The sequence below is a fragment of the Polypterus senegalus genome, chromosome 11 (assembly GCF_016835505.1).
Source record: "Polypterus senegalus isolate Bchr_013 chromosome 11, ASM1683550v1, whole genome shotgun sequence".
In the NCBI taxonomy this organism is placed as follows: Eukaryota; Metazoa; Chordata; class Cladistia; order Polypteriformes; family Polypteridae; genus Polypterus; species Polypterus senegalus.
This window is the reverse complement of record NC_053164.1, coordinates 45,475,959-45,497,707: the sequence shown is the minus strand read 5'-3', so window position 1 is coordinate 45,497,707 and position 21,749 is coordinate 45,475,959. Positions and strand designations below refer to the sequence as shown.

Genomic DNA, 21,749 nt, shown 5'->3' with positions numbered 1-21,749 from the left:
AATTAGAGACTCTAGATCATATTTTATTAGGATGTGTCGCATATAAGCTATAACGAGTTCAATAGTTTAAATCCTTGGGAGTGGGTAATTTGACATTAGAACAATTATTGGTACAATTATTAAGGAATGGAGATTAATTTAAATTGATTCGTAGATCCATATTCTGTTATTTAAAAAGTGCACGGTTATTAGAAAGCATTTAATTTGAAATTACGTAGTCATAGGTTTTTTTTCCCCTTCCTGCATCACACTCCAGTCCAGTTGGTGGCGGTAATGCACCTTAAGTTGGTTTGCCATCCTCCGTTAAAATGAAGGAATTGTGGGCGTGGCAAATGTCTATCATTTTCTAGGTAGCCAATGGCTCCGCTCATTACTCATTCACGAAAGTATTTCCTGCACAAGTATGGCGTCCTCCAGACGGTTGCTCTTGTTATTAAGGTGATCTTTTGTGTAATTAATTACGGTAATTTTACAGTTAGAAATTTTTGAGAAACGTCTTCCACCTCTTCGTTTGTAAAGGCATATGTTGGGTAAACGTAACTGTTAAATTTCTGTTTCCACTTTTAATTGTAAAGGTTCAGTTGCAGTGTCCAGTAAGTCAATTAGATGTATGTTTAAATGCGCTTTTTCAGGATCAAGTGAGTTTGGGAGAATTTTTAAAATGTTTATTACTACACCCTTTTCCTGCGGATAAAATAAAGCAGCAGATAAGACACTGGTGAGATCCATGTACTTTTCCTTGGGTATCCACAGACCAGCCTAACGTTGCACTTGCTGGTGGTGGCCAGTGGTGTTCTTGTATTGTCGCTGGTGTCGCCGCCTTTTTGACCCACTGGTCTTAGAACTGGGGTTACAAACAATGGCAGTGAAAACAACCTTTACGATAATCTCCATAGCAGTTCTGAAAATACAAGAACAGTCTGTTTGTCTCAAATCCTACATCACCTCCTCATAGTTTTTACTCGTTTAAAATACTCCGTCTGGACAGAAACTGTGATTGTGCGCACTCAGCGGGGCAGTCTGCTGCAGGGGGTGGTAGCCAAACAGAGGGCTTAAATATGACAGTAGATATTCACCAACTACCGAAATGACGACAATCCCTTGCACGCAGCTCATTGTGTGTCCAGGCCTTTCAGAACGATCAGCACCTGCTAAACGAGTCTTAAACTCGATAACCCCCAGTGAGCGATGGATGGCACCTCTCATCAGGTCCTCATAAAGTCGTCTATTGGCGAACACCACCTGGGCGCCTTGCTCACCTCAGTATTCGGACTGCTTCCTTGCTTCTTTCTGAATAGAAGCTCACTTTGAATCTTCATAATAATGTCGCACTATACACATTTGGAATTTCATAAACGGGCATCTCGGCACTGAAGAACTGATTTCAGGGAGGTGTTCTCCATGGGGATTAGGGTGAGGTGGAGGGACAGAACACCTAACCCCTTCAGATCAATTCCAGGTTTATAATTAAATAAATAACGGCTGTATCACTTAAAAGTTAACTCTTTATTTTTAAACAGCATGTTTAGCTGACTTCAACAGATCCTCAGATAGATAGCTCAAAATCGTAGCAGTGCGTGTTGCCGAGTTACGTTTTTTCTTTCTTTCTTTCTTCAAGACAGCAAATTTACAAGAGTTTCATGTACAAGCTGCCCTCTGAATTCTGTTAATCTGAAAGGGCAGGTTGTGCTCTACAATAAAAGATGTAAACTGCACCTTTGCTCTGAGCACTTTTTGTTTTAAGACTATTCTATTCTGCTGCTATGTGGTAAAAATATATTCATGCATTTCACAAAAAAATGTACTGCAGTTTGTATTCATAATCCATTCATAGATAAAAACTGAATAATAGCATATCAGTAATTGTTTTTCCATTTCTGTTAGTAATAATTTTAGCAAGAAGCAGAATTATTTGTTTAATTTATTTGAGAAATAAACTTGCAATCTGCCCATTCGCACAAGTTTATTTTGAGTAACCCTTTATATATCTTTATATATATTACCCTTTAGTGATCTAGCAAATAATAGTAAATCAAATATCTTAACACCTCAGAACATGACTTTTGCAATCACTTAAACCACCGCTGACTGTTAAATAATTGCTGTTACAAAATAACAACGAATTAATGTAACATTATTTCTATTATTTCCTTCATGTAGTCTGATGGACAATTAGTTCTATATATTTTTGGGTACTCCTTCATTTCATCACGATGTGTACGTGAACATTTAAAAAGTCCACAAAAATGGGGTTTCACTCTGTGAGAGAAGAGAATCGTAGAATCATAGATTTTGCCAAAATAATTGGGAGGGATTTCTTGGAGATTGGGATTCACTTGCAGGAGTTTGTGAGAAGACATTGATTTCCCAGAGCCTCCTGGAGACTTGGGATGTCTGTATTTCGTTTTTCCTCCACTCTGAGTTGGACCTCTATTGTCCATGTCTAGTGCCTCACTGTATTGAATGTGGCCGAGAGTTCCTCGTTTCTCTTGGTGGTAAAATTCTGTGGCTCACTGCTTTACTGCTTTATATCAAAGTTGATTTACTGGATTTAGGGAGTCTGTTGTTCTTCGAACTTCTTTGATGTAAAAGGTTAAGAGATTTTAAGCGGCCCCTTTGATTTAAGAGATGTATAAATTATGTGTAGACATTCATCTCAGTGTTGTCCAGTAAGGTTGCTTTCAGTATACCAATAATTCAGTTTATCATCACTGTGCCAAACTCTGACTCTGGAGGGCCACAGTTTTCACAGGTTTTCCTTCCAGCCACTTTTCCTAATTAATAACCAAGTTACTGCTGCTAGTCGATCAAACTTCATATTAATTGATGTGTTTTTAAGGTTCAGAAGCCTTGTTTTTTTTTTTTCTTTTTCCTTAACTAGACGTGAGATGCAGTGCGAGCTAAAAAATGAACAGCCAACTCCCAGGCACAGTTACTGGATGGCCACTGTTTTGACTCCAACCAGCTTCTTAATTAGAAGCCAGATCTTGTTATTAACGAAACACTTTATGTAACTCTGTGGCCTTTTATTGCTCTGTTTTCCGCTATTTCCACCACTGTTCATTTTCTTTCTCTTTTGTGAACCAGAACAGATCAATATTCCTGAGGCCTTCTCTTATTTCTTTTCAAGTATTTTATTGAGACATGCTGTATTTTGAGAGGGCGGCACGGGGGCGCAGTGGTAGCGCTGCTGCCTTGCAGTTAGGAGACCTGGGTTCGCTTCCCGGGTCCTCCCTGCGTGGAGTTTACATGTTCTCCCCGTGTCTGCATGGGTTTCCTCCCACAGTCCAAAGACATGTAGGTTAGGTGGATTGGTGATTCTAAATTGGTGTGTGCTTGGTGTGTTTGTGTGTGTCCTGCAGTGAGTTGGCACCCTGCCCGGGGTTTGTTTCCTGACTTGTGCCCTGTGTTGGCTGGGATTGGCTCCAGCAGACCCCCCCGTGACCCTGTGTTCGGATTCAGCGGGTTGGAAAATGGATGGATGTATTTTGAGAGGTGATCATTAGATTGAATTAGATGCTCGTCTCGCTGGCTGCTGGTTAAAGTGAATAGAAAGAATTAAGGATTATGAATGCTAAAAAGCAGCTCAGTTAAACATAAGGCAAAAGAGGTCTGTTCCATTAGCAGCAGTAATTGGTTACTAATTAAAAAGTGGGTTGAATGAAAATCTGCTGCCAATGCGGCCCTCCAGGATGTGAGTTTGACATCTGTGTGTTACGCTGTAATGAAAAGTATTTGTTGCTGGTACTAACAGGGAAGTACCTTGCAGCACCCGATGAGTAAATGGCACAATGACACAGCAGATGACAGTTCATTGTTGTAGTAATAGTACTGTAAGTTATACAAAGCGTAACAAAATTATTACTTGCATATCCGACCAACATTCAACACATTGCCATTGTCTGGTGCCATGATAAAGTAGAATGAAGTGAAGTACAAAACTTCATACTGCAAATTATTTTACCTCATTAATAAGTAAATACTGTATATAAATGTTCATGTTGAAAATGCTTTATCATCTCATACATATACAAAATATATGAGACGTTGTAAGCACCAATAAGGCTGAATTGCTTGTGTCAGTTGATTGGTAGTACGAGTGGTGTCCTGGTCTCGGATCAAGCTGATAATTGTGTCTCAGATTTCATTTAGTTGGCCACAATCGTAAACTGCCAATTCTGCTGGTGGGGCAGTGAGTGCTGCAGTGTCATTTAGTGCATGGCAGGTGGGCAGACACTGTTACAGAGTGGTTTTGGGTCTATCATTATGGGAAGTGCTTTCTTTAGGTATTTCTTGTTATTAATATCCAGTGTGCATAGGAGCATAGCTCTGTAGATGAACTGAGCAGTTGTGGCGAGGGTCTTATTGCCTGCCACATTGAAGTGGGCCTTCATGGCTATGATGCTGCCAGTCTGTATGCTCTCCCCAGAATTTAATCAAATTACACGTGTAATATTACTGTAGAATAATATAATTCTTGAAAATGCATCTTTCACTAAGGTGTCTGCTCCAGCAAAATAGATGGGTAAAAATATGAATTGACTCTGTGTTTGTGCAATCCTGAGGCTCTGTATTTCAAATTCATCTTTATAGTCAGTTGTAACCTTAAACTGGAATTTCTACTATGCATCTATGTATCTGTGTTTTCATAAAGGGAGAAATTTGTCTTGTTAAATGTCTGTGCTTTCATTGGTTTGGTCTAGCAGAGAATCTCTGAGCGGTGTCTGTGTATCATTTCTGTATCATTTTGGCATGCAAGTGTCTGTTAACCTGCCAAGAGCCGAGTCAAGCAACACCCCAGATGCTATGAAAAACCCACACAAACAGGACCAGCATCAAACGAGTTGCTGGGTAGCATTTTTGGCCTGTGGGAGGAATTTGAATATTGATTTATTCACATGAAAGACATGACAAAGGGAGCACTTCTACTTGCAACGCAATTTGATTCAAACAGAAATTAAATAAGCACATGTATACAGTGCTTGTGGTACATACAGCATATCATGTTGTGTAAATTAAGTATGAATGCCACTGCCACTCTGTGTACTAGCCTCATCTATTAATTCCTTTTTTCAAGCTATTTTCCTTCATTGGTCGTTCAAGCAAAACTGAAGAATATTGATAACACTGATGAAGAAATATTGATACATTTGATGAGGAAAGTGAAACATGTACAACCCCAAATCAGAAAAAGTTGGGACAGTGTGGAAAATGTGAATAAAAAAATAAAGCAGTAATTTACAAATTTCCCTTAACTTTTATTTCATTGCAGACAGTATGAACACAAGATAATTCATGTTTTTTTTTTGGTCAACATCATTTGATTTGTAAATAAACATCAATTCTTGCCATTCATGCTTGCAACACATTCCAAAAAAATGTTGGGATGGGGGCAATTCAGGGGTGGTAATGCGGTATAATAACGAAATAATGATGTGATTTGAAACTGGTGATGTTAACAGGTGATTGCAATCATGATTCGGTACAAAAGCAGCATCAAGGAAAGGCCTAGTCCTTTAGGAGCAAAGATGGGCAGAGGATCACCAGTTTGACACCCAAGTGCGGGCAAAAATCTTTGATGAAGAAAAGCGTTTCTCAAAGACAAATAGGAAGAGATTTGGGCATTTCTTCCTCTATAGTGCATAACATAGTGAAAAGAATCAGGGAATCTGGAGAAATTACCGTGCGCAAAGGCCAAGGGCGCAAGCCTAAACTGAATGGCCGTTTTCTCCGAGTCCTCAGATGGCACTGCATTAAAAACTGTCATTCATCAATAAATGATAACTATGTGGGCACAGTCTCAAGCACTACAGTACGTAGTTACATTAGGAAATGCCAGCTAAAACTGTACTGTGCCAAAAAGAAGCCCTACATAAATAGTGTCCAGAAGCACCGTCGACTTCTCTGGGCTCGGAGGCATCTGGGATGGTCCATTGTGAAGTGGAAACGTGTATTGTGGTCAGACGAATCGGTTTTTCACATCTTTTTTTGGAAGAAATAGACGCCGTGTGCTGCGGACCAAAGAGGAAAAGGACCATCCAGACTGTTACCAGATACAAGTCCAAAAGCCAGGGTGTGTCATGATATGGGGTTGTGTCAGTGCCTTCGGCAAAGGTAACTTGCACTTCTGCGATGGCACCATCAATGCTGAGAAGTATATCTCAGTTTTGGAGGAACAAATGCTGCCTTCAAGACGACATCTTTTCCAGGGCTGCCCATGCTTATTTCAGCAAGACAATGCCAAACCACATACTGCGCGCATAACAAAGGCATGGCTGCGTAAGAAGAGGGTGCGGATGCTTGACTGGCCTGCCTGCAGCCCTGATTTGTCTCCTATAGAGAATGTTTGCCGCATTTTGAAACGAAAAATGCATCAACAAAGACCCTGTACTGTTGCGCACGTAAAACGTTGTTTGCAGGAAGAATGGGACAAACTAACACCTGCAACACTTAGTCACTTGATTTCTTTAATGCCTACATGTCTTTCAAGTGTTGTTAAAAGACAGGGGAACTGTACAAAGTGCTAAATGCTGTACTGTCCCAACTTTTTTTGAAATGTGTTGCAAGCCTGAATGGCAAGAATGGATATTTATTTACAAATCAAATGATGTTGACAAAAAAAACATGAATTATTTTGTGTTCATACTGTCTGCAATGAAATATAATTTGAGGAGAATTTATAACTTGCTTTTTTCTTTTTTTATTCACATTTTCCACACTGTCCCAACTTTTTCTGATTTGGGGTTGTATTAGGTTGCTAGTGATGAGTTACTTACAATTTAAAACAAGGTCATGGACATCTAACCTCTCAGTTGTTGGAATGATTTTTGCAGACACACTTCATGTACTCCCAGCTCTTCAAAATGTTCTAGATGGCATGTCAATGACTAAGCGAAGAAAAATGTGCAGAGTGTCAAAAAGAGACACAAAAGCGTTGGAGAGAAAAGAAGGCAAAAAAGAATGCACAAAAGAACAATACTAATCTATGTGCAAATTCAGAAAATAAGGAAAGTAATAATCAGCCCGGACCAAATGGAATTGAAAAGCTTGTAGGTCATATCGGGGTCAGAAAAAAAAAAAAAAGACATTCAAAAACATTGGCGCGATACACATGCAGAGCAGGTTAGAGATTATGAAAGTAGTAAAATTCGAAAGTATCAAAAAAAAGAAAGTAAAGATTGCATCAGTACAAACAAATGGAAATTATTACTCGGTGAAATAACGGAACAGCAAAAAGAGATTGAATATATGGACATGGGTGATATGTCAGAAGTATGTAGATATAAGTTTAAGTCGGAGATTTGTTGATCGTCAAATTCGTGTTGCCTCCCAATGAAGAGGCATAACCGCGAGAATTAAAAGATTTGTTGTTCGGTGAAAGTGAAATCCACCAACACTACAGACAAAATATCCGAGTCTACAATAATCTTTTCGCATTTGCCTCATTCAATGCTCAAAACGTAGATTTACACAATAATGGTACGTATGCTATTAGAATCTGTGGTCCCGCAACAATTAAAGCTACAACAAGTATAATTTCGAAGAAACCACAATTCAGTCAGGTGTACAGTTATATCCATAAATATTTGGACAGAGACAGCTTTTTTCTAATTTTGGTTCTGTACATTACCACAATGAATTTTAAATGAAACAACTCCGATGCAGTTGAAGTGCAGACGTTCAGCTTTAATTCAGTGGGTTGAACAGAAAGATTGCATATAAATGTGAGGCAACTAAAGCATTTTTTTAACACAATCCCTTTATTTCAGTGGCTCAAAAGTAATTGGACAAATTAAATAACTGGAAATAAAATGTTCATTTGTAATACTTGGTTGAAAACCCTTTGCTGGCAATGCCAGCCTGAAGTCATGAACTCATGGACATCACCAGATGCTGGGTTTCCTCCTTTTAATGCTCTGCCAGGCCTTTACTGCAGCGGCTTTCAGTTGCTGTTTGTTTCTGGGCCTTTCTGTCTGAAGTTTAGTCTTCAACAAGTGAAATGCATGCTCAATTGGGTTAAGATCAGGTGGCTGACTTGGCCATTCAAGACGTTTCCACTTCTTTGCTTTAATAAACTCCTGGGTTGCTTCGGCTGTATGTTTTGGGTCATTGTCCATCTGTATCATGAAACACCGCCCAATCAATTTGACTGCATTTAGCTGGATTTGAGCAGACTCTCTGAACACCTCAGAATTCATTTGGCTGCTTCTGTCCTGTGTCACATCATCAATAAACACTAGTGTCCCAGTGCCACTGGCAGCCATGCACGCCCAGGCCATCACACTGCCTCCACTGTGTTTTACAGATGATGTGCCATGCTTTGGATAATGAGCTGTTCCACGCCTTCTCCATACTTTTTTCTTGCCATCATTCTGGTAGAGGTTGATCTTGGTTTCATCTGTCCAAAGAGTGTTTTTCCAGAACTGTGCTGGCTTTTTTAGATGTTCTTTAGCAAAGTCCAATCTAGCCTTTCTATTCTTGAGGCTTATGAGTGGCTTGCCCCTTGCAGTGCACCCTCTGTATTTACTTTCATGCAGTCTTCTCTTTATGGTAGACTTGGATATCGATACACCTACCAAGCCCTGGAGAATGTTGTTCACTTGGTTGGCTGTTGTGAAGGGGTTTCTCTTCACCATGGAAATGATTCTGCGATCATCCACCACTGTTGTCTTCCATGGACGTTCAGGTCTTTTTGCGTTGCTGAGTTCACCAGTGCTTGCTTTCTTTCTCATGATGTACCAAACTGTAGATTTTGCCACTCGTAATATTGTAGCAATTTCTCGGATGGGTTTTTTCTGTTTTTGCAGCTTAAGGATGGCTTCTTTCATCTGCATGGAGAGCTCCTTTGACCGCATGTTGTCTTCACAGCAAAATCTTCCACATGCAAGCACCACACCTCAAATTAACTCCAGGCCTTTTATTTGCTTAATTGATAAGACGTAACGACGGACTTGAACACACCTGCCCATGAAATAACCTTTGAGTCAATTGTCCAATTACTTTTGAGACCCTGAAATGAAGTGATTGTGTTAAAAAATACTTTAGTTGCCTCACATTTTTATGTAATCTTTTTGTTCAACCCACTGAATGAAAGCTGAAAGTCTGTACTTCAACTGCATCTGAGTTGTTTCATTTAAAATTCTTTGTGGTAATGTACAGAACCAAAATTAGAAGAAAGGTGTCTCTGTCCAAATATTTATGGACCCAACTGTATATTTATGATCACAGAGAAGTGATGCAACATAGAATCGAAAGAGTGTGTAACAATTCCCATGAAAATAACAGTCTTTTTAAATTGTATATCCGGATAACCAAACCCGGGGGTGGGCGAGCAGGGGCAGAGCTCCCTAGTCTATATTAAAAGAGAGAAACATTCTGTGTGACTTGAAGTATGAATTAGTTTACTGTTTCAGTTTTATATTAAGTGCAGTTTCATCAACTCGTATATTTTTTTTCCATTTTACTCAGTTTACAGCCACTAGGATCCGAAGTACTAGTTTGTCTTTGGGGTAGTTATGTGTGCAAGCCTATCTGGAAGTAAATGGAAGAGGAAAGTAATTATGTAAGTGTCGCTCAATAAACCTCAGCTGAACTAACATTTCCTCACTATTTATGTTACAGTATATACTACCTCACTGCTGCATTATCAGCAGTACATTATTTTTGTAATGAACAGTTGTTGTCACCCTGCAGCTAAAAGGTCTCTCAATTAATTAATCACATGGGAAAGATGCAGCTCGCCTAAATGATATAAAGATAGCATAGGATTAGAAAGGGTACTGCAATTGATCTGCTGAGCAAGAACCGCGGTTTGTCCAACAGTTTAGCACAAATGGGCTAATTATGGCACAAATGGCAAGAATGGAGCAAAACTACAGCTTGTGCTGTTCTAAAACATTTGGTTAACTGTATAATGTTTGACAAAAGAGTAGGGGTCACATCCTGAAAAGCTTTACCTTCTGTGTATTTTTGAGAGTGAAATTCATATTCCGTACCATATTCTAAGACCGATTTATGCTGAGCAGGGTCACAGAAGGCCTGAGCCTGTCCCAGCAAGCACAGAGCGTAAGGCAGGAACAACCCCCTGTTCAGGTTGCCAGTCCATTACAGAGTGAGCACTCGCACACATCCTAGCATAAATTTTGGTGTTGCCAATCAACCTAATCTGCATGTCTTTGGGCTATGGGAAGAGACTGGAGCACCCAAATAGGTTTCACAAATAGGTTGGCTTTGCAGGTGGATTACTTCTTAAATACTTATGTCCTATTCCTTACTAAATTGTGACTAAATTAAAAGAAAGAAAAAGATTTTTTATATTGTTTGCCTGTTTCATATAGTTTCACTTTGGGCACTTTGTAATTTTGTTACTTGCCATAACACTTCTTCTTGAAACAGCAAGACAACAAAGTCTCTGTCATGACACAGACTAGGGTGAGGTGGGTTGCTTACTGCTGGAGTGCAGCTTACCTCAGCTCTGTTTGCTTTGCTCATTGTACTGTACAAAGTTAACCAAAACGACAAATGCCACATAAAGCTCCCCTAGTGGTCAGTTGTTTTATTATCCTGGTAGCCGGCCCACTTATATGTTTCATAGACATCCGTCCACTGATGTCTCAGTATGTGTTTTTGTTTCATTTTCTGTTCTGCTTTGAGTCTTTCTTCTACACATCATACTATTTCTTAATGGCTGATATATAAGGTATAAGTCTCAGTTATCCATAAATTAATAAATCAAATGATTTCTGCTTAAAGTTCTAAATACTAAATTGAAAGCCCTTCTTCATATAGCATCTTTTGTTTTTCATTTGCACTCACTGTCGAAACAGTGTGTGTTTCTTAAAGGCTTCTTTTTTTGTCTATGCCCTTTTAAGTTGTTAATGTTTGATAGGAAGACCTATACTACTTACCATGATGCTTTCTGCCATGCAGAAGTTTTGCAGGAAGCTTTGACATTTGATTATTTAATTTGTCATCTGTGGACATTGTTATCTAAGAGATTACAAAAAAAAGCTCAAAAACTGCAGTATTTTTTGTGAGAATGACATTCCAGAAGGATTTGTGCTTCTGTTATATATTGGCTTTTAATAATGCAGTTCTTGCTGTGTTTTGTTGGTTTGTGCTGTAGTCTTGTGTTCTTTGGAAATGTCTTGTGATCAGCATGTGTATCTCTTATAAGGAATTCCCCCCAGGGTGACACAACCCTCAGCTGCTCATCCTCCTTGAGACGGCAGCAGGGTATGACTGCTAGGCATTGTGATTACAGAATCTCAAGGGATGATGAACAGCTGAGTGTGGCCATCACACTGCACAAACTCCTCGGCAGTGATGGCGTGCTTTGTGAAAAGGGCTAAATTAAATACATGTTGACGACCTTATAATTGATGTGGATACAAGTGTGGCAAGCTCACACGGAGTCTGTATTTTCAAACTACTAAAAAGTACTTAGAAATCAAAATATTAAAACAAAGACAATTGTACCTGAGAGTGAACAGTCCTGCTATTAAATAAAAAATATGTTGGTGAAAAGTAATCGAAACAAATTTGTGTTTGATATGTTGAGGTGACAAAACTCTTAAAATGGACATCAAAGTGAATTTTAATGTGTAAATAGAATTTACTTTTTTGACAAAAAGAAAAAAAAGTTGACCAATTTTACACTTCACAATTTTTAGTCTTGATCATGCGTGTCTGTAATAAAAACAGACTGGAGCAGGATGCATAAGTATAATTCAGTGACATCTGTTAAATGATTTGATAGATTTCCAAGACACTGTTTCCATACTACTGGTATTAACCTGCACTTTCTTTTTTCCTCCTAAAGGATTCCATTACTGTCACTACCCAGGTGTCGGTTCAGTGGAATTAACCGGCATGTTGTCAAGCAGCATGATACCTCCAAACTGCATTGCCCCATGATGACTACTCTGCGTATGCCAGGTGGGGAGAGAATGAAGCTTTTTCCATTTAATTGGGGAAATCTGAAGGTTTGTTGATTTCTTGCAAACATTTAGCATATTGGCTTTTTTTCACCCATGACTAAAGTCAGCATTCATACATTCATCATCAGGGACAAGACAGGAACAAATAGCAGTGAGAAGCCCAGTTCATTGCAAGGCAGGCCTGTATACACAACCACTCTTGCTGAGCCAGTTTAGGGACACTAGTTAACCTAACATGCATTAGAGTGCGGAAGAAATCAGGACACATTTCAAGGTAGAGAATCTCTTATCTGTTTCTCCAATACACAATAATCAACTTTTTCTGTCTTCTCAGACCTACTCTGTGTTCAATTTACAGAAACTGCTTGGGATTAAAACACTTGGAGATCTTTAACGCATTTGCATCATATTAACAATTATGCTCCAAATTTAAATTTCCAGCTTTTTCTTGTATACAAATCCGAAAATGTGTTAAAAGAAACCTACCCTACTTTCCACAAGTCAAACCCATATCAATCCCAGAGGCCATACTAGTTATTCTTGATGAATGCTTAGGCAGCGTTTCAATAATATGTAAAACTATTTCAAAGATCCTTTGGACTGCTGGGAAAAGGACGTTTCAGTTAGCATCTCGGAAAAGAAATGGAACTCCGCCTTACATAAAATTAACTCTAGTTCTATATGCACCAAGCATTCCATATTTCATCAGGACCCACCCTGTAAATGCTGACATCTAGCTCCAGCATCACTATGCTTTGGGAATGCATTAAATTAATGTAATTTTGGATAAAAACTCTTTCTCAGACAGCCTTAGCACCACAATCACTACTAGTCCATTGATGGTGACATTTGGTTAACACCAGGATGGAGTTAAAGTACATAGGGTACGTCGAATATAATAGCCTACACTACACTACCACCATGCACATTTATTTTGCTCAACTGGAGGAATCCCAACCCATCTTCTATAACTACAGTAAGTAATGTTCTTTATTATCTCAAATTAGAAGAAATCAAATTCCGTCTTAGAAGATGCATTCAAGAACTTTTTAAAACATTGCAAGAATTCATTAATATTATTTTACAATAAGCATACTGGTTTGTGATTCATTCTCCTATGCTACAACTAGTTCTGTCATATTTAAAAAGTTAGATTTTTTTTATTGCTAAGGTCTCTTTTTCTATTGGGCGGAGGGTTGAATATCATTTTGTTTCTGATATTTTTCCTTTGTATTTCAGTTTTTTTCTTTGTTTTCTCTGTATTAATTTTGAAGTAAATGGTAGTATCCACACCTCAGTGACTTGTGAGGTGCTAAGTGTAAGTACAGGACAGCGTTTACTAACTAAGGGAGTTATCTGTAAGGGCACACACAATTTTGTTTTGTTTCATATATGTTTCAAGTCGGAGTTTTTTTGGGGGGAGAACTTTTGCCATCGATCTGTACAAAAAGCAATTGCACATTCGCTGTAATTTTTTTCATAAAAATAAAAAGCAAAGAAAACTAATGAAGCAAATCTTGTAATGTGACTGCAAAATGACTTTTTCTTTAAGCTGAGATTGTCTCAACTCGGTGAAACTGAGTAACATAAAGTAAGGAGATAGGCAGAACACAAGACCATACCAGAAGAGTTGCTTGAAAAGCCATCATTTCTGTCTTGTTCCTGAATTGTGTTCAGAATAAAATACAGTGCTCTAACTTATTTTTATTTGTAATGCTGAGTTTTAGATTTTATAAATAATAGTTATTAGCTTAAATGTAAAATGTATGCTTTTACACATTGCCCTTATTCTCTTGTTCCTTTAATTTCTTCTAGCAAGGACAATGTTTATTCAAACGCAGGAAACACCAAACCCCAACAGTCTCAAGTTCATCCCAGGCTGCTTGGTTCTGCAATCTGGAACTATGGACTTTGCAAATTCAAGCACTGCTGTGTGCTCTCCCCTGGCAAGGTATATTAATTATATTGTTTAGTTAAGTGGAATTTTGTTAGATAGCCTCACTCTTAGCTGTCTTGCTTATATTGCCTGTTCTTTGTAACTATTCTCATTATTCTCTTACTGACAAAACATGTTTTTGTTTCTGTTTTGTGAACACCACTTCTGGGTAATTCTATGTACTCAAATTACAGCATATATTGGGAACACTACTAATCCTTTTAAATACCTACCTGAAAGGGCTCTTGGACGAATGCTTTCTATTCAGCATCTATCTATTAACGTGACAATTTGAGCTATTGTATGTGGTTAGTTTGTTGACATCTGTACTTATTTTAATATATTGCAGTTTCTCCTGGCTTCTCCTACTTCATATTAATAGCCATCCTACAGTGTGCTTTTCAGGGTATTCATTATTTTTAAGAGAATTGTCAGCACCTGCTGGTAGACATTTCTTTCCATTAGGTGCACAAGTATAACTGAGATGATTGTTTATCCTCCAGGCAGCTTTTCCGAATTGAAGGTGTGAAGAGTGTATTCCTGGGGCCAGACTTTATCACAATAACAAAGGTGATGTATTTCTTCTGTCTTTAGTAAGACCATCTCACTTCCTAATCACATTCTTATGCTTGTCTTATTTTTAATGCACTTTGATTTTGAAGATACTGAAAAGCCTTTTTAATTGTTTCGTTATCATCTGATAATTTAATTATTTAGATTTTAGCTAATTAGATAGACATCAGATAATGTGCAATGTAAATCCACTAGCTGAAAAGTGAATGCACTCTGCATTTTATGCAGCCTGAGTATATACCATGTGAATGACCCAGATAGAAACATCACATTACTTAGATGCTTCAGCATTGCAAAGTGATACTTGACATTATCCCTTTTGCAATATAGCTGCTAAAATGTCATGCGGTTTTTAAAAAAATTCAAGTAACTCTGTTACCACACCAATAAGAGCTCAAAACGAAGCCTCCAAAAGACCTACACTCCTCTTCCTGCTGATTGCTGTAGCTTGTTTTCCTTACAATAAACTGATAAGGAACTAAAAGCCTTTATTATTATTTCTAAAGTCATTTTTTTCTAAATACCCATCCTAATTTCCTATTTACATTTTCCTGTGTTCAGAACAAAAATACTTGCTGGAGAGGAGTGTAAGTCTGACTTCAGTGAAGGTATTGCCCATTTTCACATGGTGAAAAGAAAATGACCAAGTACCACAATGAGAAAAATACAAAATACCACTCTGAGCTTGACTGTTGACAAACTGGGATAACCAACTTTCACATATGAGTCGACAGCAACCTGCGCTAGCACTCACAAGTCAAGTTGGCACTTTTGTGCTGCCGTCTTGATTGAGAAGTTGTCTCATAATTTAGTTTGTAGTTATTTTTGTGTTTTTCCTTTTTCTTTTTTGTAGTGGAGAAAATAAGACTGAATCCCAGAAGTACTATTAACTGGTGATGACACGAAGGTTTATGTTATCAAATTATTGGAAGAAAAAGCAGTCATTAATAAAACAACATGCTGCTAGTTTATAATATTGTATAATTATATCTAAAATGTAATCTGGCTAGGTATCTAAATTGTTTAACTGTTTACACTCTATTAAAGATAGTCTATAACTTTGCTTAAACTACCATTAGGCTATAAAAATCATTTGAATCTGCTTTTTGACTGTAAATGTCTTGATTATTAAATCCACATAAATTGAATTGCCTTGCATTGTTCCAACCACAGGATCAATTTACTCCAGCAGGTGTTTCAGTATATTTAAATATAAATATGATAGCATTTTTAGCTATGTGTAATAAATAGATATTGAGCACTTCTATATATATACTATATGAATAATACAGTACATGTCAAAAGGTGTGTGGACACTTGGCCATCACACCTGTATGAGCTTGTTGGAATCCCATTCCAAAAACATGAGCATTAATATGGAGTTGCATCCCACTTACCTACCCCTTTGTTGCAATAACACTCTTCATGGAAGACTTTCCACAAGAATTTGGAGTGTGTGTGGGGGAAATGGTGCCTGTTCATCCAAAAGAGCATTTATTTGTGTGATGAAATACTGATTTAGGGTGAGAAGACCTGACTCACAATCAGCATTCCAGCTCATCCCATAGTTATTTAGTAGGGTCAGGGCTCCATGTAGGCCATACGAGTTGCTCCAAATAAAACTCGTCAAAACCATGTCTTAATGGACCTGGTTTTGTGTTCAAAGAGAAAGTTATGCTAAAACAGTAAAGGTCTATCCCAAACTGTTGCCCCAAAGTTGGAAGACCACAGTTATCTAAAATGTCTTTGCATGCTGTAGCATTAACTGTACCCTTCACTGGAACAAAGGGGCCTATCACAAACCATGAAAAATAGCCAAAGACTATTAACCCACCCTTACCAAACATTATTGTAGGCACTGTGCAGTCCAGAGGGTAGCATTTTCCTGGTGCCTGCCAAGCTTGTATTCATCCATCTCACTTCCAGATAGTGAAGTGTGATTTATCACCCTTGAGAACATGTTTTCACTGCTTAAAAGTCTAATGGCAGCCTGCTTTACCCAGCTGTTAATGAATGGCTCAGTCATACTTACAAAAAATGGCTTAGCCGTTATGATGACAGAATCATATAAGTTTTTTCAGAACTGTGCTGTTACCAAAACCTTAAGTGGGACAATAAAATCACATGCATTATTAAGAAAGCCAATGAGAGAATGCTCTTTTTGCGTCAGCTGAGGAGATTTAATCTCCCTCAAGTAGTATTGATCCAGTTCTGCACAGACATCATTGAGTCCATTCTGACCTCATCTATAACTGACTGGTTTGGTGCTGCCTGTTTTCAGGCTAAGGCCTTAATGCAATGCTCAAAGCTTGTGAAGGGATCATAAGCTGTAACTTAATGCACATTGAAGTCCTATATGAGTCCAGGGTAAGGAAGAGGACTGCAAAGGTAGTTGCTGATCCAACTCGTCAAGGGCATCCATCACCTGTTTGAAAGACTTCCTGCTGGCAAATGTCTTTGTGCTTTGAAAGCTAAAATAACCCATAACTTAAAACAGTTTTTTTTTCCCCATGTGCAGTTATTCTTACTAATCACATCTGAGCATCTACTCAGTATCTATATATACTTGCACACTAGACTGCCTGGATAATTTAATACTACTGTGTGGCTTTTTTTTGTATTGCCCTTGTAAGCTTTATCATATTTTATCATTTTATATTTCATCTTCTTATATTTATCTTTTGTATACTTAGTTGGCCTTGTATGTTGCACCAATACTATCAAGACAAATTCTTAGTACACATTCGAGTACCTGGCCAATAAAGTGAACTCTGATTAATAGAAAAATGATATTGCATGTGGTGATTTTAGGCTTGTGTGTAGCTGCTTGGCCATAGAAACCCATTTCATGAAGCTCCCAACACACAGTCGTTGCACTGATGTTGCTTGTAGAGCCAGTTTGTTTGTGTAGAGCTCTGTTATGAGTGATTCAACAGAGGTGAGGCAATTTGTATGCATGATGCACTTCAGCACTCAGACTGCCTGCTCTGATAATTAACATGGCTGAGCTGTTGTTGCTTCTTGATGCTTTCGCTTCATAATAGTAGCATTTGCAGTTAACCGGGGCATATCTAGGAGAGCAGAAATTTAACTTACTGACTTGTGGCAAAGGTGGCATCCTATAGCAGTGCCACATTTAAAATCACTGAGCTCTTCATTACAAGCTAATCTATAACCAGTATGTCTCAATGGAGATTGCATGGCTGTGTGCTTGATTTTATACACCTTTTACCAATGGGTGTGGCTAAACACCTGAACTGAACAATTTTGGAGGGATGTCCACATACTTTGGTCATATAGTGTATATCATCCATTTATTGAACCTGCTTGTGTATAAAATTTTGATGTACTCTGTGCATGTAACAGTACTGTATTTACTGCTGTGTGAACAAAAATGACAGTTGTCAACAGATGTGTCCCATAATGCCTTTGCTCATATTCATGCAAAAGATGAATATCCACGAAATGATTTTACTTCAGGGCATTGTGTTAAAGCAGAACGGTCTTCTAGAGTGTTCAGAATTAAACTGGAATTCATTCTAATTTTGATAGTTGCAAAAATAACTTGTGTTTATTCAGTATGAAGTAGCTAAGTTTAGGTTACTGAAACTATACTATGTTAACACATTTCATTGTTTTCCTTGAGAAAGAATTAGCTGTTGTAAGTTAATCTACTTTTCGATACTCTCTTTTAAGGTACATGACGAGCACGAATGGAAGGTAATCAAACCAGATGTGTATGCCACTATTATGGACTTCTTCAGCTCAGGGCTGCCTGTGGTGACTGAGGGAACTCCCAGAATGGACACAGGTATGATAAACTGTAGAGTAAAGGAAGGAAAAAGACATATGTAAAAGGTGCTTAGACCATTAATACAAACATTTTCTTCATTTATTTTTACACATGCAATTTTTGTAAATTAACTCTTTTAGAGGCCCTATTTAGCTATATTTTCTATCACTCTTTAAAGCTGCTTCAGAAGATGATGATGAGATTGTTTCCATGATCAAAGAGCTTCTAGACACACGAATAAGGTAATGAAATTAACACTATCCTTCAGATATAGAAAGAGTCTTATCTGATAAGATAATATTTTAGCAGAGGTTTGGCTTTTTTAATGTTCATGGTGACATTTGCATAGTCTTATCAAGTTCTAAATAACTCTGTATGTAACTAAAAGGCCTATATTTCTTACTTTGTTATTCTTTATGGCTTAGACCCACAGTACAAGAAGATGGAGGAGATGTTCTTTACCGGGGTTTCAAGGATGGAATTGTGAAGCTGGAGATGCAAGGTTCCTGCACAAGCTGTCCAAGCTCTATTATCACCCTGAGAAATGGTATCCAGAATATGCTGCAGTTCTACATCCCAGAGGTGGAGGGAGTGGAACAGGTATGACAAAATGTGAACCAGTAGTCATGATCAGCAATACCCTATCCCTTAGGTTCCCTTATGTAGAATACTGTGACAAATAGAAGGTTTTTAAATTAACTCCAGCTTGATATTCCCATCCCACAAGGTTCATCCTATAATGTTTTTTTTCCTCTTGCAAGGCCAGTGCAGCTGCTTAACCTTTTTACCTACTCAAAGGTGTAGAATCAGGCTTGTAGTATGTTGCTGAGTCCATTCACCACATCTCTATAGTTTTTTTAATTTATAGTTTGCAGTTTGTCTTGCAAGTTTATTAGATTTAGTTTATCTTCTAAATACAATTAAGTTGTCAGTCCAGCACAGGACTGTACATATCACTCTTGCACACATCCATACTTGCATCCACACAGAGCCAATTTGAAAATTCCAGCCAACCTAACATGCACATTTTCGGGGCGGTACAGGAGAAAGTGATACAGACATAAGCAGTACGTGAAAACTCCAAACTCCACACAAGCAATGAGTGGGCACAGGAGTCAAACTCAGGACACTAGATCTGTGAGGCAGAAAAAAAATTAGTTAGTAAATGTATTTTATCTTATAGTTTATTCCATACTGGAATAAAACAAGAGGAAAAGATGCTCAAACAAAGGAAAATGTGTGCAAGAGGGGGTGTGTGTGTGTGGTTTTTTTTTTGTTGTTTTTTTATACAGTTTTGCCTTTAAATGGAACATTGTACTCCAGTGCATGGCTAATTTGTTTTCATCTACTCAATAATTTTCATAATTTGACTTTGAATTGCCTTTCTGTTCATAACACTAACAGCACTACAACAGATTGAGGCCTACCACTTACCTCTTTTGATGTAATTCCTTAATTTTAAATGAGTATTTGAATAGATGTGTCCAGTATTACATGCATTTGAAAATTATATGTTTTGGGCTACTTCTACTGCATTTTTTAAAATGATCAGTTACAGGATTGCAGTATCTGGTAGATACACACTAACATGACAGATGGTCATTCATTGATGCTCTATGTAAGAGCCAGCTAGCTTCCTGTCACATGTAGATAATATTCACAGTCACAGAATTATAACTGGTGCTTCTACACTTAAAAGAAGTCACTTTTTTGGCCTATATGTTCTAACTTGGCAAAAAATTCCTGTGGACTAGAATTAAAAATTTGATTTCACTTTGCATCTCAATAGGCCACCATGATGGTGATTTTGCAAGCATTGCACACCCATTTCTGATGTTGTGTGCAAGTAAAAGTAAAATCCATACCACACCATTTTCCAAGTCCACTTTGTCCTAAGTTATTCTTAAAATGGATTTCTTTGGCACATTGTGTAAAGATCCTCAATAAAACAGATGTCTTTTTAACATTTTGTGCATCTTATTAATACTCATTTGTACTGATTTTAGGTCCGAGATGAAGAAGAATCAGAATAGACACCTCATCATGAGAATTAAGATTTGTGCAGTTTGCACCCTTGTTTGCCGTTAAACTGTGTGCCTGCTGTATTGGTGACATTTATTTGGTGCCTGCTGCTTATCACCAGTAACATGTGATTCAATGGTTTTTCAAATTTCTTGCTGTTCCATCTGAAACATATCCAACAAAGACTTTACCTGTAAAGCTTTATGTTCAGCAAAGTATTCTGGTTGGGTGCCTAAGAAAATTACTGCACTTTGACCTAGCAATGGGAAAAAAAGATCACTGGAGCTTATGAGGATGGAGAGGTGAAGTGCCAGTGTAAACCCATGCACCTCTGGTTTTATAAGGGTGTTCTCCATTTGTCACTTGGCTTCTTTTTCAGATGTGTGCCTCAAGTAAATAGTGGACATGTTTTGTTTAACATCATGAACTCTAAGGGCCAAAATGGCATCCTAGGATCACTAGAGTAGGGTGAATTGTGATCAAGTGAAAACTACCAAATGTGATTTTTTTATTTTTTTTAAATGGTAGTCATACTTTTTGAAAATGTATGAGTAAAAAAAAATACCCAAATGTGTATGAAGCCTCCTGTTGTCTTACCTACGTTACCTACCTTTGCTGTCACTCTAGGGTGGTTCTTTACCTCATTGTTGACTTTGCGTTGTGCTGTTGGGGTCATCTTGGCAGGGTGCCCACTTCTAGGCAGAGTAGCCACAATACCAAATTGTCTCCATTTATAGACAACTTGCTTAACAGTAGACTGACGAATATCTAAAATCTTTGAGACGACTTTGTAACCCTTTCCAGCCTTATGTAGATTAACAATTCTAAATCGTAACTCTTCAGGCAGTTCTTTTGTGCGAGTCATGTTTCCCGTCAGGATATGCTTCTTGTCAATTGCTCACACTCAAACTTTATAGTGTTTTTTATCAGTCATAGTAATTCTAGGCCACCCCTCTGAACTTGTTTCATTAAATGGACTCCAGGTGTGCTAAATTCTGACAGCAATGAGCTTTTTAAAAAGTCATTTAGCTTAGGGTTCACTTACATTTTCCAACCTTCAGTTTCACAGTTTGAATGATTTATTCACTATGGCCAAATATTCTCTGAAAATCTGTGTATCTGTAGTTCTAGAAGACTGTGTCTGTTCATTATTGTGACTGACATGAAGATACGACCATGTTTTATTTGGGCATTAGACATAAATATAGAGAATTCCTAGGGGTTCACATACTTTTTACTTTGACTGTATAAGCAAAGGTTTAGTTCAGTAGGATTAATCATGCTATAGGTAATTGTCACCTTTGCTGGAGCTCACAACTTGTGCTTTTTTTAATGTGTTAACATCACAGAAGTCAAACATGAAAACAGGCAATTAGCATAAAATCTTAAAAGAAATGTCAACATATTGATAGTCTGCGAGTCCATTTTAATGCAGGATAACTGCCTAGTCATCTGTGGTTATGTCTTGGCACCTTGAGCCATGAAG

At 37.9% G+C, this 21,749-nt stretch overlaps 1 protein-coding gene across 4 annotated transcripts; it reads left to right on the top strand.

Annotated features, from left to right (window-relative positions):
• Nucleotides 1-359: 359 nt before the first annotated feature.
• Nucleotides 360-21,008, top strand: nfu1 (NFU1 iron-sulfur cluster scaffold homolog (S. cerevisiae)). Of its 4 annotated transcripts, none has more exons than XM_039768492.1 (8): nucleotides 360-438; nucleotides 11,822-11,937; nucleotides 13,755-13,890; nucleotides 14,379-14,445; nucleotides 18,145-18,259; nucleotides 18,420-18,483; nucleotides 18,667-18,841; nucleotides 20,248-21,001. In XM_039768492.1, exons 1-8 carry the CDS (start codon nucleotides 404-406, stop codon nucleotides 20,272-20,274), a joined length of 735 nt encoding a protein of 244 aa, XP_039624426.1. In that variant the 5' UTR covers nucleotides 360-403; the 3' UTR covers nucleotides 20,275-21,001. The 4 variants fall into 4 exon arrangements, with proteins under 4 accessions (XP_039624426.1, XP_039624427.1, XP_039624425.1 ...); XM_039768493.1 differs by lacking the exon at nucleotides 360-438 and adding an exon at nucleotides 442-463 and having other exon boundaries at nucleotides 20,248-21,004; XM_039768491.1 differs by lacking the exon at nucleotides 360-438 and adding an exon at nucleotides 9,501-9,562 and having other exon boundaries at nucleotides 20,248-21,003.
• The last annotated feature ends 741 nt before the right edge of the window (nucleotides 21,009-21,749 follow it).

Excerpts from the sequence above, each read along its gene's own strand:
- nfu1 (XM_039768491.1), top strand. The coding sequence starts at position 9,516 with ATGTGTGCAAGCCTATCTGGAAGTAAATGGAAGAGGAAAGTAATTAT. Across the intron at positions 13,891-14,378 it reads GTGTGCTCTCCCCTGGCAAG|GCAGCTTTTCCGAATTGAAG; the intron begins GTATATTAATTA and ends TTTATCCTCCAG. Across the intron at positions 18,484-18,666 it reads CTTCTAGACACACGAATAAG|ACCCACAGTACAAGAAGATG; the intron begins GTAATGAAATTA and ends TTTATGGCTTAG.